The sequence below is a fragment of the Diadema antillarum genome, unplaced genomic scaffold (genome assembly GCF_040938485.1).
Source record: "Diadema antillarum isolate AM-2024a unplaced genomic scaffold, OU_Dant_1.0 seq00001058_RagTag, whole genome shotgun sequence".
NCBI classification, from domain to species: domain Eukaryota; kingdom Metazoa; phylum Echinodermata; class Echinoidea; order Diadematoida; family Diadematidae; genus Diadema; species Diadema antillarum.
Window position 1 is genome coordinate 89,208 of NW_027271886.1, and position 13,507 is coordinate 102,714.

General features: G+C 38.6%; 1 protein-coding gene across 1 annotated transcript in view; it reads right to left on the reverse strand.

Annotated features, from left to right (window-relative positions):
- Window positions 1-7,242: 7,242 nt before the first annotated feature.
- LOC139743205 (asparagine synthetase domain-containing protein 1-like) overlaps window positions 7,243-13,507 on the reverse strand; it is a 61,584-nt gene continuing 55,319 nt past the window's right edge. Inside the window, exons 11-14 of the mRNA XM_071653704.1 lie at window positions 12,932-12,999; window positions 11,882-11,965; window positions 9,613-9,703; window positions 7,243-7,990 (exon numbers count right to left, since the gene is read on the reverse strand). Of these exons, the coding sequence (XP_071509805.1) occupies window positions 7,796-7,990; window positions 9,613-9,703; window positions 11,882-11,965; window positions 12,932-12,999 (438 nt within the window). The 3' untranslated portion in view covers window positions 7,243-7,795. The remainder of the gene's footprint in view (window positions 7,991-9,612; window positions 9,704-11,881; window positions 11,966-12,931; window positions 13,000-13,507) is intronic.

Below are 13,507 nucleotides of genomic sequence, written 5' to 3' on the forward strand. Positions count from 1 at the left end.
TGCATTGTGCATGTTGTCACAGGGTGACAAAACCTTGTATCTAAAAAAAAAAATCATGCATTTTCAGGAGAGCAAAAATGTTTTATCGTTTTTGTGAAATAACAGTGTTTGAACATATAATGTAGAAACAAAATTTGCAAGTGTAATGTTTTAAAGCTCAAATAAATATTTTTGATATTCAAAAGTGAGTTAGGAGGTTATTTTGAGATTGAAAGGCAAAGTCTTTTTCCCCTAGGAACGACATGTGTGCAAGTGTACATATGTATATCTATATTGTACCGACAGAGTGTATATGTATGGGCAAGAACATGTTTGTTGAGATGATTTTTTAGAAAGCCGATGGTCTGGTCAGCGAGATTCCGAACTTCTTCCTTCTTCAGATCTTCTTCCCATAGGCTGTCACATCATGTCTTCAAGAGCTAAGTGTGTTTGTAATGTGAAGAGTCTCACATGGATGGTCTCACAAAGTGTAGAAATGGTAGCATTTGCTCTAATACTGGAAATTTTTATGGTGTGGAAATCTTTGTGCATTTTCAGTGACGTGCAACTAGCGTGAAAATAAAAGCATGCAAAAATGTATTGCTTCCTATTTGTAATCCTAGCTCATATTTTGTTTCTGTGGAATTAAAAACATGGGAAATTCACTTTACCTGCCTGAGCACAAGAAGTGAGTCACACAAAAATTTCCGCTTTTACAGTATTATTTTTGTGTATTTTGACAGTCACATTGATTGTAACATTGCTTTGGCCCATTATCATTTCAGAGAATACACTTCTTTTTGTAAGTCATATTTCCTATTGTGAATGATTTTTCTTCATGTCATTTTAGGGTCCAAGCCATCATTTGTATAACTGCATTAACTATATACACTGTATATTCCCATTTTGTTTTTAATGTTACATTCCAGGTGTGTGGTTGCTGCTTTCAATATTTTTAATTTTTTGGTAGATATCATTGTAATTTATAATTTCCATTGTTTATGTTTGTTTTGTTACCTCCGCCAAGGGAGGAGGTTATGTTTTCGTTACCGTTGGTTTGTTCGTTAGTTAGTTAGTTTGTCCGTGTGCAAAATAACTCAAAAAGTAGTCAACAGATTTGGATGAAACTTGCAGGAAAGGTTTAAAATGATGAAAGTAACAGATGATTAAATTTTGGTAGTGATCCGAGAATTTTGAGGGAATTTATGAAGGATTTTTGATATTTTGGCAGGTAGGGTCAATGAACTTGGGAGTTCAGGCTGCGCATATTTGAGGTTTGCATGCGCGCACTAAAGTGCGTGCTCCACTTTCTGCTAGGGCGAGGCGCGCCGTGCAGCTGAGGGTTTATGACGTAACAAAAGCTTCTACATTGGGAAATCGGGCAATTTTTTAGCATGTCAACCTATGGGTGGAAATCACTGATCTCTATGGAAGAGCCCAAAGAACCTTTCCCCAGTGGTGGAATGGAGAAAAATCTCTTTGGGAAGAGCAAGATCATTGGTGGAAAGTAGCTGCTTGGCAGAGGTCTGCGCTCTCAGAGTGTTTTCCTAGTTTTAAATGTTTTGCCCGATTGTACATTCAGTAGCCATAGTAGATTGCACACAAATTTGTCCGTATACAGGGAAAGCATTTTCAGGACATCCCATGTACAGATGTATAGATTAGGTAAAATGCAATATGATTTGGGTAACTGATGCAGACTACTTGCACATTCTAATGAAATCTCTAACTTGTGGCAGTGCATATGAGGGGAAATTAGCCCCGGTTACTGACAAAGTGTATACGCATATCACATACACTTCTCCAAAAATAAAAGGTTCCCCCTCCCACTCCAACCAGGAAGCTTGCCTGAGACTTGCCTCACATGGCAACAACTAATGTATGGCAGTTAGAATGTTTTAACTGCAGACAGGTGAAATGAATGGATTGTTGATTGGTCCTCAAGAAATCAGTATTGATTTGACTTCATGTGAAATGACATATGTTCGATGAACTGGTATTGTATCTGTTGTGTGTTGTGTGTCAGGAAGAAAAAGATGTTTATGACAATATAAATGTACAATATCAGTCAAAAGATTTTAGACCTTTGTGATACAATTGTACTTGTCCGAGTTGGAATGTGTATATTAACTGTGACTGCCATCGAGAATAGGTAAATACTATGCAGAGTACAGAAATTTCATGTCGGCTGCATAGTGTGTATAGGTGCAGTTTATTTCAAATTGTTTTTATTCCACTCCCCCCCCCCCCCCCCCCCGAGTTATCTGATACTTACCAAATAAACAACTCATGAAACCATATGCCTCCTGTAACATAAATGTGTTTTATAGAATTATAACCAAGAGTCTCCAAAGTGGAAGATTGCTAACTTTTATCATTCTCTAAAGTGACTGTGGTTTTCAAGCAGATTAAACCACATGCAAAATTGTCTTTCGATTCTCAAATTGCAAAATCCCCTTGCTGTTATGGCATATACAAGATGTAAAGTATTCGAGACCCGAGTAAAAGAAAGCCTAGTGCATTGCATGTGACATTAGTGAGCTTTTGCAAGCACGACGGGGCCGGGAGTTGAGCGTGCCGTGTGCAAAATTTGCTTCTGCGCATGATCAAATCCGAGAAACATACCGTCTTGGGAAAATGAGAATGGTACTTGGCCAAAATAGCGTTCGGTCCCGATGCTGGGCAGGATCAAGCCAGCCAGCCAGCCAATCAGTGATCTCGTCGCCACGCCTCCGTCCACACGGGAAAGCGAAATTGCTTAGAGATGTTGACAAGATTCTGAGTGCGGGGACTGTCACAGCTGATTGCCTCTGCGTACTCTCAGTCTTCCCATCGTGCAGCGAAAGCTCCCTGTTGTTCAAATCTAGAATTTTAGATCAGCACTTGTGTACACAATGTCAATTTTATTCACCAACCATGCCTCTGAAGATGTGTCAGTGGAAAAATGGCAAGTACTGTATACGCCGAATATTTCACGAGGTTTTTATTTTTGCAAATTTTGCGAGTCAGGTGCTATTCGTGAAATTAAAGACACGTGAATATATTTGACTCTGATCCCGATTTGGATGTGATGTATGCGTGTACATTTCTCCGTTCGGTACAAGACTACACAATCGCGAATTTATCCACTCGCGATATCGTCTGGAATTCCTGATTTGCAAAAATTTAGACTCGCGAAATATATGGCATATACAGTACTTTGTGCCTTTATACTACTACTTTTATACTATTACTACTACTACTGCTACTACTTGTACTACTACTCTACTGGGTCTTTCACATGCTTGTTGTACATGCACAAGAAAGTGGTCTTAAAGATGCAATACTTTGGGTACTAAAGAATTTAGAATAAATAGAAGAAGTGAATATGCTGACTGGCAGCCTTTTTTTGGTTTTCTTTGTGTGTTTTTTTTTTTAATGTATAGTGTTTAATCCATTGCCTCTAACAACTTAATAACCTCTTGTAGATTTCCCCCACTTTGCTTGCCCAGTTTCTATGCCCATGGGTCAGTTTGCTATGCAAATGTGCAGATAATACTATGACAGTGGTCATTTTGTGTCCCCGTACCCATGGCTAACCCTTTCTGGACCAACAGCCTAAAATCCCATAGATATTGTAGACAAACGTGTGGTTTGCAGGAATGAAAGTGTTAAATCCCTATTGCGTAATAAACCAAACGATGTTTGCTGTGGTGCTTGTAGCCAGTGTACATGCTGCAAGTTGTGCCACATGTACATTTGTAAATCACAATTATACATCTGTTGTTTTTTAGGAGATACGTTGTAGTTATACATGCAGGACATGACAAAAGTTATATGTACATACAGTCAACCTTTGCTTACATGTACATGTAAGTCAACCTTGCATGAATTGAATAATCACCTACGTCGAAGGTCTTTTCAAGTCCTCTTTTCTTTCTATTCTATTGATTTTTAATTCCTCATGAGTTGATTTTTCTGTAAGTGGAAGCTCTTTCTTCAGTCCAAATAAGATTTGACTTTGGTAAGGTTTACTATTTATATACATGTACTGTATATGTATTTCCCAAGCGCTTGAATAAGGGCCCCATGCTTTCAACAGACAAATGTACATTTGTACAAGTGCCCATGAGTACTACATTTTGCCGGACTGTGACTTCTTGCTGCACTGTTTTTGCACCTTGATCAAACATGTTTTGAGAATACCTCTGAGACAAGCATACACACTGTAGACGTGCTCCCCGTGTACCTTTGCTGCCATGTGGATGTACACTGCACATTGTTTTGGTATTAAAGATGTGGTCATATGCATCATGTGTTTATCATACTTTCAGTTCAACCATGAGATAACTATTATATTTCTCACAGTGATGAGACACTTTAATATTTTGTGTTTAATTTATTTTGTGTTCTATGTGAATTGAGTATGGAACAAATTTGATATTTTTTTGTTTTTATGTTTTTTGAAGTATTGAGTATGGATGTCCATAGACTTGTTCTTTGTGAAATAATGTTTCTTTCTGACAATCAGGAATTCCTTGGTTTTATAGAAAACAATCCTGTATGTTTTCTTGTGAAGATTGTGTGACAGTGTCAGCCCTTTGAAGAGAATAAAGATTTTATATGTGGCTTATATTTAACATCACAGTGTCTATTTCAAACCCTGTGTTATTGTGTGTACTCACAGTACAACTGTGTAAATAATCACTATATCGTGCATAAACTGATTGGTCTATGTGCTGTATTATGTATATGCCACATACATGTACAGTATGGTACAATTGTACATACAGTGTATGTGTACTGTACAATGTACTAGTAATTGATCCATTTGAAGTGGACAATTTCTAGAGACCTACAATATTCATAACACAGGATATTTCAAAAGTCAACTGCTGCCCTTCATCAATCCCACAATGATGTACATGTATTAGAAATATGTCAATTTCATAATCTCATAAATTTAGTTGAATTTTGTCCGTTTGTATGGCAAATGTTACAAAATTCTAAAGTTGACCTTTGTAAACATTGACTACAGCCAGGATTTTTTCTACATATAAAGGGATGATACAGTTCTAGTGGAGATTGGATTGAGATTTTCACTTTTTGTGAGATAATAGAAACCACTTATGAAATATGATAGAACATACAATTCTAAGAGGAATTCAAAGTGTATGTGAAGAAAATCGTTTTTGAAATGGCTGAGATATCCAAAAACAAAGTAAAACAAAGCAATCCTAATAAAAGGTGGGTCCCACCTTTTATTAGGATCGCTTTGTTTTGGACATCTCAGCCATTTCAAAACCAATTTCCATCAATTGAACTTTGAATTCCTCTTACAATTATATGTTCTTTTATATTCCGTTAGAGGTTTCTCATTACCTAAAAAATAAAAAACATTGGAAATCTGATGCCCCATCTCAACGGAAACTGAAACATCCCTTTAAACACATACCTTAGCAATAACTCTTAAACCTGTATTTCACACAAGCACTTTTCTCTGAATTCAAATTCTGGTACCAAGTACACTGTATCTGCATGCTTCAAAGACAGGGTGCAGAGTGAAATACGTAAGGACTGGAAGGTGTTGTGGGGGGGGGGGGGGGAAATCTTTATTGTGCATCCATGAATGTAATGGGTGTACATAAATGTTTGTGCATGTGCCAGCGTATAGATATGTTTGTGTGGGTGTGTGTGGGAGAGAGAGAGAAAGAGAGAAAATATACAACATTGAAAGGTGAAGGAGAGGAAGGAACATGGGGAGAAATTGAAAGAGATGAAAACATGAGGGGAAAGGATGGGAGGGGTGTAGGCTGGGGTAAAATACAGAGGTTGCATGGTGACTGAGCAATCTCGGGTACATTTGATTGCCATGCAGTCTCTGCAACTTCTACAGTGGAAACTTGGAATAACGAGATCCTTGGGACCAAGATAATTTGTTCTCTATATCTGCTGTTTTGTTATATCAGTAGTCGATAAACAATACAAAACAACAGAAATAGTTTTAATATTAATTGGGACCCGAGAAATTAGTTTGTTATATCAAGTAGTTTGTTATATCAGATCTCTTTATAGCAAGTTTCCACTGTACACAGACAACGCGCAGTGGATGGGTGGGGATATCGATGGAGCTGGGACTGAGCAGCAGCCAGGCTGTGCCTTTCTGGGGATTGTGCAACGCCACCTCAAACATGTCAAAGGTTACGGCCTAACTACTGTATATGCCAAATATTTCGCAAGGTATTTTGTTTTCACTAATTTCCCGAGTCTGGTGCTACATGTATTCGCGAAATTAAAGACACAAGAAAATATTGACTCTGATCCTGATGTGAATGTGACGTATGCGTGTACATTTCTCCATTCAGTACAGGACTCCACGATCACGAATTTATCCACTCGCGAAATCGTTGGGAAATCCCGATTCGTGAAAATTTAGACTCACGAAATACAGTATATGGCATATACAGTATTAACTGACTAAAAAACAAACAAAAACAAAAACTACTCAAATCAAAATGACTTCAGAGCCCCTGAATACAAACAATAATCCCACAACCATCTCCTGCCTCCACACACGGGAATGGTGATACGGGTAGAATGCAGACTTCTTAGACCAATTACAGGCTAAAGATGAAGAAGGTTGGTTGCACTCCATGCTCCTTATTCCTGCTTATTCCTAAAGACATTTTAAAAACTGTGCCACAAAACACAGAAAGCTTCAAACATTGAAGTCAACAAGGAGGTAAATGCACACATGGGTACTGAAAAATATATTTTCTTTTTATTACACATAATCAAATGTACAGTTTAATACAGGAATACCACTTGGGCATGTTCATGTACAAAGATGTACAAATAATTTTCTTCACCCTGTTTGGTTGATTCTGCACCATGATACAGTATTCATGAAATAGACAAAAACAGCATACAGGGGACCTCATAATCCAATATAGGACTGGTAAAGGGAAAAGCCATGACTGAATTTGATACCAGCATCAGCCAATGCCGTTTCATCATTTCTCATATAGGCCTAGTGATGCTGATGTTCCATCAAATGAATTGTAAACTTTCTACGTAATTCCGATGCACAGCCTGGCAATCAAGGTTAACGAAGCCCTAAGAGAATGTTCTGCTCGTAGATGGCATTTCATATAGTCACTGCATCCAATCACTGAATTCACAGGGTAACTACCAGGTAAGTCCACGGTATCATTCTGATGCTTTTGACTGAAGCAATATCCAATATCTTTTCATTCTACAGACTGATGACCGCGACTACCAGTTTTGTGCGCTCTTCTTCATTGTGTACTGTTTAAGCTATTGTATTCAGGAGGGTTAATACCCAGAAATTGCATGAATCATCGTTGGACCGCGAATTGAACAACAAGCGAAAATGGCACCATGCGCTTGGGTAATAGCGCACTTACAATAGCCTCAGTGCAAATTTGTGAAAACAACATCTTGCCAGAATGTCGGTGACCTCATTTGCAAAAACATCTCTACATCAAAATAACAGCTTATGCAGTACTCTTTTGTAATTACTTTGTAATCATCTTCTTGAAGTTTAAATGTACATGCTGACTGCTTTCCTCTGATGGTTTGTCTTTCCGAATGTAATTTAATTCCTCAACTGATGTTCGAGTCCATTGCCAACTCTATGTGTTCCAATGTTGTTGCTTAATGATAGTGCATTTCAACTTTTATTTCTGTAGTCTGGCAAATGAGTCTTGTCAGGGTCTAATAATTTCAGCTTGATGGTTTACCAGCGTGGTGAGAGAGTCTACCATGGGAATATCTGATGCTTTGCGCATAGTATTGTAACTGATACAAAGTATTATCAATTCCCAGCCTGGTGGTCGAGTCTAGTGCAGGCATCAGACGCTTTCTCCTTGTTGTTCTCCAGCTTGGCAATCCTGGAGCCGAACTGGATGGCCCGCTTTGGTAACCGTGACGATGCCCCTAGACCAAGCTGCTGGGCGGCGACCCGAAGCAGCAGCTTTTCACCAACCCCCCTGGGAAGACTGAGATCAGCCTAGAACACACAGACGAAGAACAAACTAAATATGGTAAATGGTACTGCACATTTATATGCCATCCATCTCTTGAATGTAATACGTACTTTGCAAACTGGGACTTGGAAGACAATTTGCTAGTGACTACATTAATTAAAGATCAAGAACCACAGTAACAGAAAGAGGAATAAGTAATATCCTTTTTAGGTGAGAAGCTAGTAATTTCGTACCTTGGACTATGATAGTACCACGTACATGTAACACATTAAACAAACTTCCCACAATCTGATACCACAAAAGTGGAAATTTTCTTGGTGTGGAAATTTTCAAGTGACAAGCAACTAGCATGAGAATATAAGCATGCAAATTTGTTTGTTTGTTAAATATAGAACTATTTAGTGTTTTGATTCCGCTGAATTAAAAATACATGAATCCATCTTATCCAGCAGTACAAAAATGTCAATTTTTACAGTAAATGGTGGCATTCTCCTTTAGAGAAATTGTTGTTTGCCAAATCTTGTCAAAGTCAACATTGTTTTTACAGTCAGAACTCTTGGCTTGTAGGGGAGCTGATCAATTTATGTCACTTTTATGCACAACCTTCACCAAGGTGAAGAACTAGCCTAATTGATTGCTCAAAGCATTCCTGACCAACTGTGGCATCAGTAAATCTATGCATTCTAAATGTTATCTGTGTAAAGCAAAAAAAAAAAAAAGAAAAAAAAAGAAGAAGATGAACAAACAAGTGTTTTGAGAATGAAAGCTAGAATTTTCATTGGCTTTCAATAAATTCTCCACAGATTTTACATTACTGTATTAAGTAAATGAAGTGTATTGATGCTGACGTCAATCGTGATGGCCAAGGCAACAATGCACCAGTAAATGAATTTAAACAAATGAAATAAAATGGGGACAAGAAATATTGGATGTAAAATCTCTGGACAGTATTTAAGAGTCTGGACATCCAATGCCAATGTTGAAGAAAGCAAAATCATAGCAGACAGGCCTATAAAGCAGAGAAATAGTTTAGCCAAATATGAAAAAAGGGGGAGGGGGAAATGAAAACACGAAAAACAATGGGCACTGAAAATGTTCATGATGATAGCCACATCCCTGAACCTTTACTCTTTCTTCTTCTTTTTTCACAGGGGAGGGGAAATGCAGGATAGGAGATAGGGATGACTTTGAACTACGATAGACCAAAGCATCTTTTTTTGAAGCTGTGGCTGTTTCAGATCCTCAAAGGTCTATGATGAGCTATTAATGTCACTTGTTCTCAATGCTATTTCCTTGACTAGGATTAGCTTTGCCGACATGAGTTAGCGCTAGCTCAGGCAACCCCTGGGCAAACCCTGGGGTTGCTTAGGGTTGGGTACATGACAGCATGCACCGAGTCAGAATATTATGAGCATGACATGACTACAGATACAATGTTTTCAACCTGGGCCCCATTTTATCAAAAGATGAAATTGATTTTGAATTTCCTTACCACACAGGCTGTCATAGACTTACAGATGAAATCATCGATATAATAAATTTTAACTCTTCATAAAACAGGGCCCTGATGTACTGCTGTAGAAGACTATGGACACGAGTTGGTGCGGTGGTGATTATGGTAAAATACACTCAAGATTTTTTGTACCTTCAACCAGATGGGAAGACTATTGAGGTAAGAGACGACATTCTCGTCCAGGTACGGGTAGCGGGACTCCCTCCCATGGTCAGAAATCACTCTGGATACACAAGGGGCATACAAGAAGGAAGATATAACAAGATCAGAGCAGATACAAAATGTATGCATTAGATGTAAACATATTTACATACAGTCTGTACAGTTTACTGCCATCGAGTCATTTAACTTTGAAATGGTCATGTTTCACTTAAACTGATGGCTTGCACTTCATCATACACAACTTTTACATTGTTACCTGTGATGTGCATTTACCATTTATTTTGACAGTGCATACAACTTTACACATTAATCAAAACTTCACCGAAAACTTTTGAGCTGATATTCAATGTAATATTTTTGATATCATGTTTCCATTTAAAAAGAATTTGAGAACAAAACCTTATCTTGAGAAAAAGTTAATTTGGTGGAGTAATACATGTATGGTTTGAACGTAAAAAGAAACAATGATAAGTCATAACCCACGGAAAATCACATGGTGAGATTGACAAATGGATATCTAGGAATTTTTCTCATCATTTTTCAAAAGGCTACATCTTTTAACAAAGATATCCTTTGCCAAGATGAATACTTGAATGTGTACAAGCATGTGTACTGTTTCAGGCAGGGTGGGGTGTTTCAACGCAGACACATACTGTACATTCATACTGTGCAAATTTCATCGTACAGGACAACTTATCAATTTACAGCACATCCTGGCCATCAGCGGGAGTTTTACGATGACATTTATCGCAGCTAAACCTCCAGCTTCACCCCAGCACATGATCTGGTGGGCAGGAACTGAGTCTGCCGTAGACCGGCAACTGCCCTCAACCCTGTCCTGATCGTTTCCTCTGATATATCCGGGAAACACAAAACTTCTGTAGTCCCACTTGTACTCTTTCAATGAGTTCCTTTTCATATGGTTATAAATCAACTGTGTGTCCATTACCATAACATGATTGTTTCTCCAAGGGTTCCCCTTAATGTGGTCAGATCCAAGGGACCATTGCACAGCCCAACCATTTGGGGACGACGCCTTTTAAAAGCAAGCATGCTACCCCCTTAGAGATGGACCATTTTTATGGCAGCCACAGTTGCACACCACACGCAACATTCTCCGAGAACTGCTACACCTAAATTTGCACCTCTCACTACATACATGAAGTAGGGCATTTCATTTTCATATAAATAAAAAAAAAATGGTGGGAGTAATAACTCAAATTTAGTAAAATCACAGTCAGCTTTGATGTTTTAAAAATGATGTCAGAAAGCTGCAAGATAAAAGAGCACTCAGGTTTCCACAGCAATTGGCTGTCTCTGGTGGTACATATCATTTGCTGGTTCCACCTGTAGACAACCATCATCCTACAGGGATGAAGTTGCCAACTGGACATTGATATAGTGTTTCTAAGGATGTAAAAATGCATTTTCCTATCCTTTTCTGCAGAACACCACACTGCATACACAGTAGCCGCAGCAAGAGGAGGGTGTTAATGACCCGGTAGTGTGGGCATACCATGGAGTGGTAAGGCTGGCCTGGCTCAGATACATTCAAAAATCCTCGTAATGAATTGTATACAGTGGACTCCCTTTATAACGAAGTCCTTGGGACTGGCAGATTTCTTTCGTTATATCAAAATTCGTTATAACTGAACAAACAGACAATAAAAAAACACAGAGCCGATTATGTTGCAACCTGAATTTTTACTTCGTTGTAACCGGAATTTCATTGTGACCGTGTTTATTATAACGGGAGTGCACTGTACAGCTTTATCACTGATTTCTATGTACTTTGTAAGTACACTGTACATGCACAGCTGAAGAATTTCAACTGGAGTTGACTGCTACCAATGACTGTATGCTTTGATGCACATATTCCCTATGGGCCCTATTCGCGGTTTATGAATTTACACCGTTGGGCAGTGAATGAAGCTTGATTCAATTGGACCATCCATGTTTCCCTACGTTACAAGGGCCCCGTTTTATCAAAAGATAAAATCGATTTTAAATTTCCTCACCACACAGGCTGCCATAGACTTACAGTTGAAATCAACTATATAATCAATTTTAACTTTTCACAAAACAGGGCCCAGGTCTTTAACCCGTTGAGGACGAGTCCTAAGTATACTTGGAAAAGTGTCCATGTGAAATGCGTGTTATAGCAAAATCAGTTCGTCCTCAACAGGTTAAAGTTAGTCGGGTCCGCAGGAGTTTGAGATGGTTTGTTTGGTCTCCACACCTGTCATCTCTTCCCAAGTTACGGGCCGATATCCTGTCCACCTCCATCTGGATTTCTTCCAGGAGTCCTGGCCAGCCTTCAGCACTGGACATACAGGGAAGATACAGAAAAATAAAATAACAAGAAGAGTTGGATGATGTCCACTGAGACAGGTGGAATACTGTGGCTTCTCATCCTACATATGATCAGCATCAAAATCCTCCTCGTTACCATGATCTTCATCATCTCCATCATCCACATCATCATCATCATTACCATCACAATATTGTTTGAATTTGTATTTCTATCATTATAGTCTTAAAGATGATGATGAAGATGATATGATGAAGATGATATGATGAAGATGACGATGAGGCAGATGATTATGGTAATGATACTGCTACTACTACCACTACTACTGCTACAATTACAACTGTTATTACTGCCCCTACCTATATCAATGATAGCAATAATTATGTGTAATATCAAAATATGTCATTCATAATAAGAGACAGCTACGTACATATGTAAATACCATGCAGCTCTGCTTCTAAGACCATCAAACTAATGACGATGAAATTGATGATACAACCACTTCTCCTACCATTACTACTACTACTACTACTACTCATGATGATAGTAACAACTTCACAACAATAACAATAAAAAATAGACATATCTATTAATTATATGTGCCTCGACTGCTGAGACCAGTTATGATGAGGTACATTGTATGATGCCGCACACTGTTAACCCGTTGAGGACGAGTGCTGAGTATACTCGGGCAGGTGTCTATGGGAAATGCGTGTTGTAGCAAAATCAGTTCGTTCTCAACTGGTTAAAGAACTGTTGTTGTTTTTTAAACTCTTTGAAGCACTAACTCTGAGCTGGACACCATACAAAATGAACCATGGAGGGTCAGTCACACACCAAAGGCTTTTCATGGGATTTAATCTGTCAAGAAATTGCAGTCCACAGATCCAAGGAGGATGCATGTGATGATGGCACCATTCTGAGGAGAAATCATTCTCTATTTAAGACAAGAGGGTGTTTGCCATCTGGTCTACTTACTTGAACTTTGACCTGTGCCTGGAGTACCCCGCCAGCTGCTCATCGGCACCCATCCCAACGAGGACGACCTGCGCAGGCGGAAATGAATCATGACAGAGCAGTCACATTAGACGCGACATTTATTTGGCTCTTGACGGGACTCATGGGCTCACCGTTGCATGCAAATCACATTCAATGTCAGGTTTGATGAGATGCAGTGAGGATAAGTCACTTTGAAGGAAAAATCCCAATTTGTCCCATGTTCACCTGATGTGCTGAAAATGCTGCTGTCACTTCAATGTCGAACATTCACCAAACATCTGAGATTTGCTTGGTTTTTTTTTTTTGCAAATCTATAAACAAAACAAAGATAAGTGTACAACTGCACACAGCATCTTTGACATGTTTTTTTCAACAGTTTTGCACATTTCATACTGTATGACACCACTGCGTGAACAAAACCTTGCAGATGCCTTGTATACCGTATTTTGTCTGTATAAATCTGTAATCTGGAATGCAGGACATCAAAAACCCATGAAATTATAATATTCTAACTTGTATCAGAACAACAGAAATAAGCTGCAAGATCAGATTTGC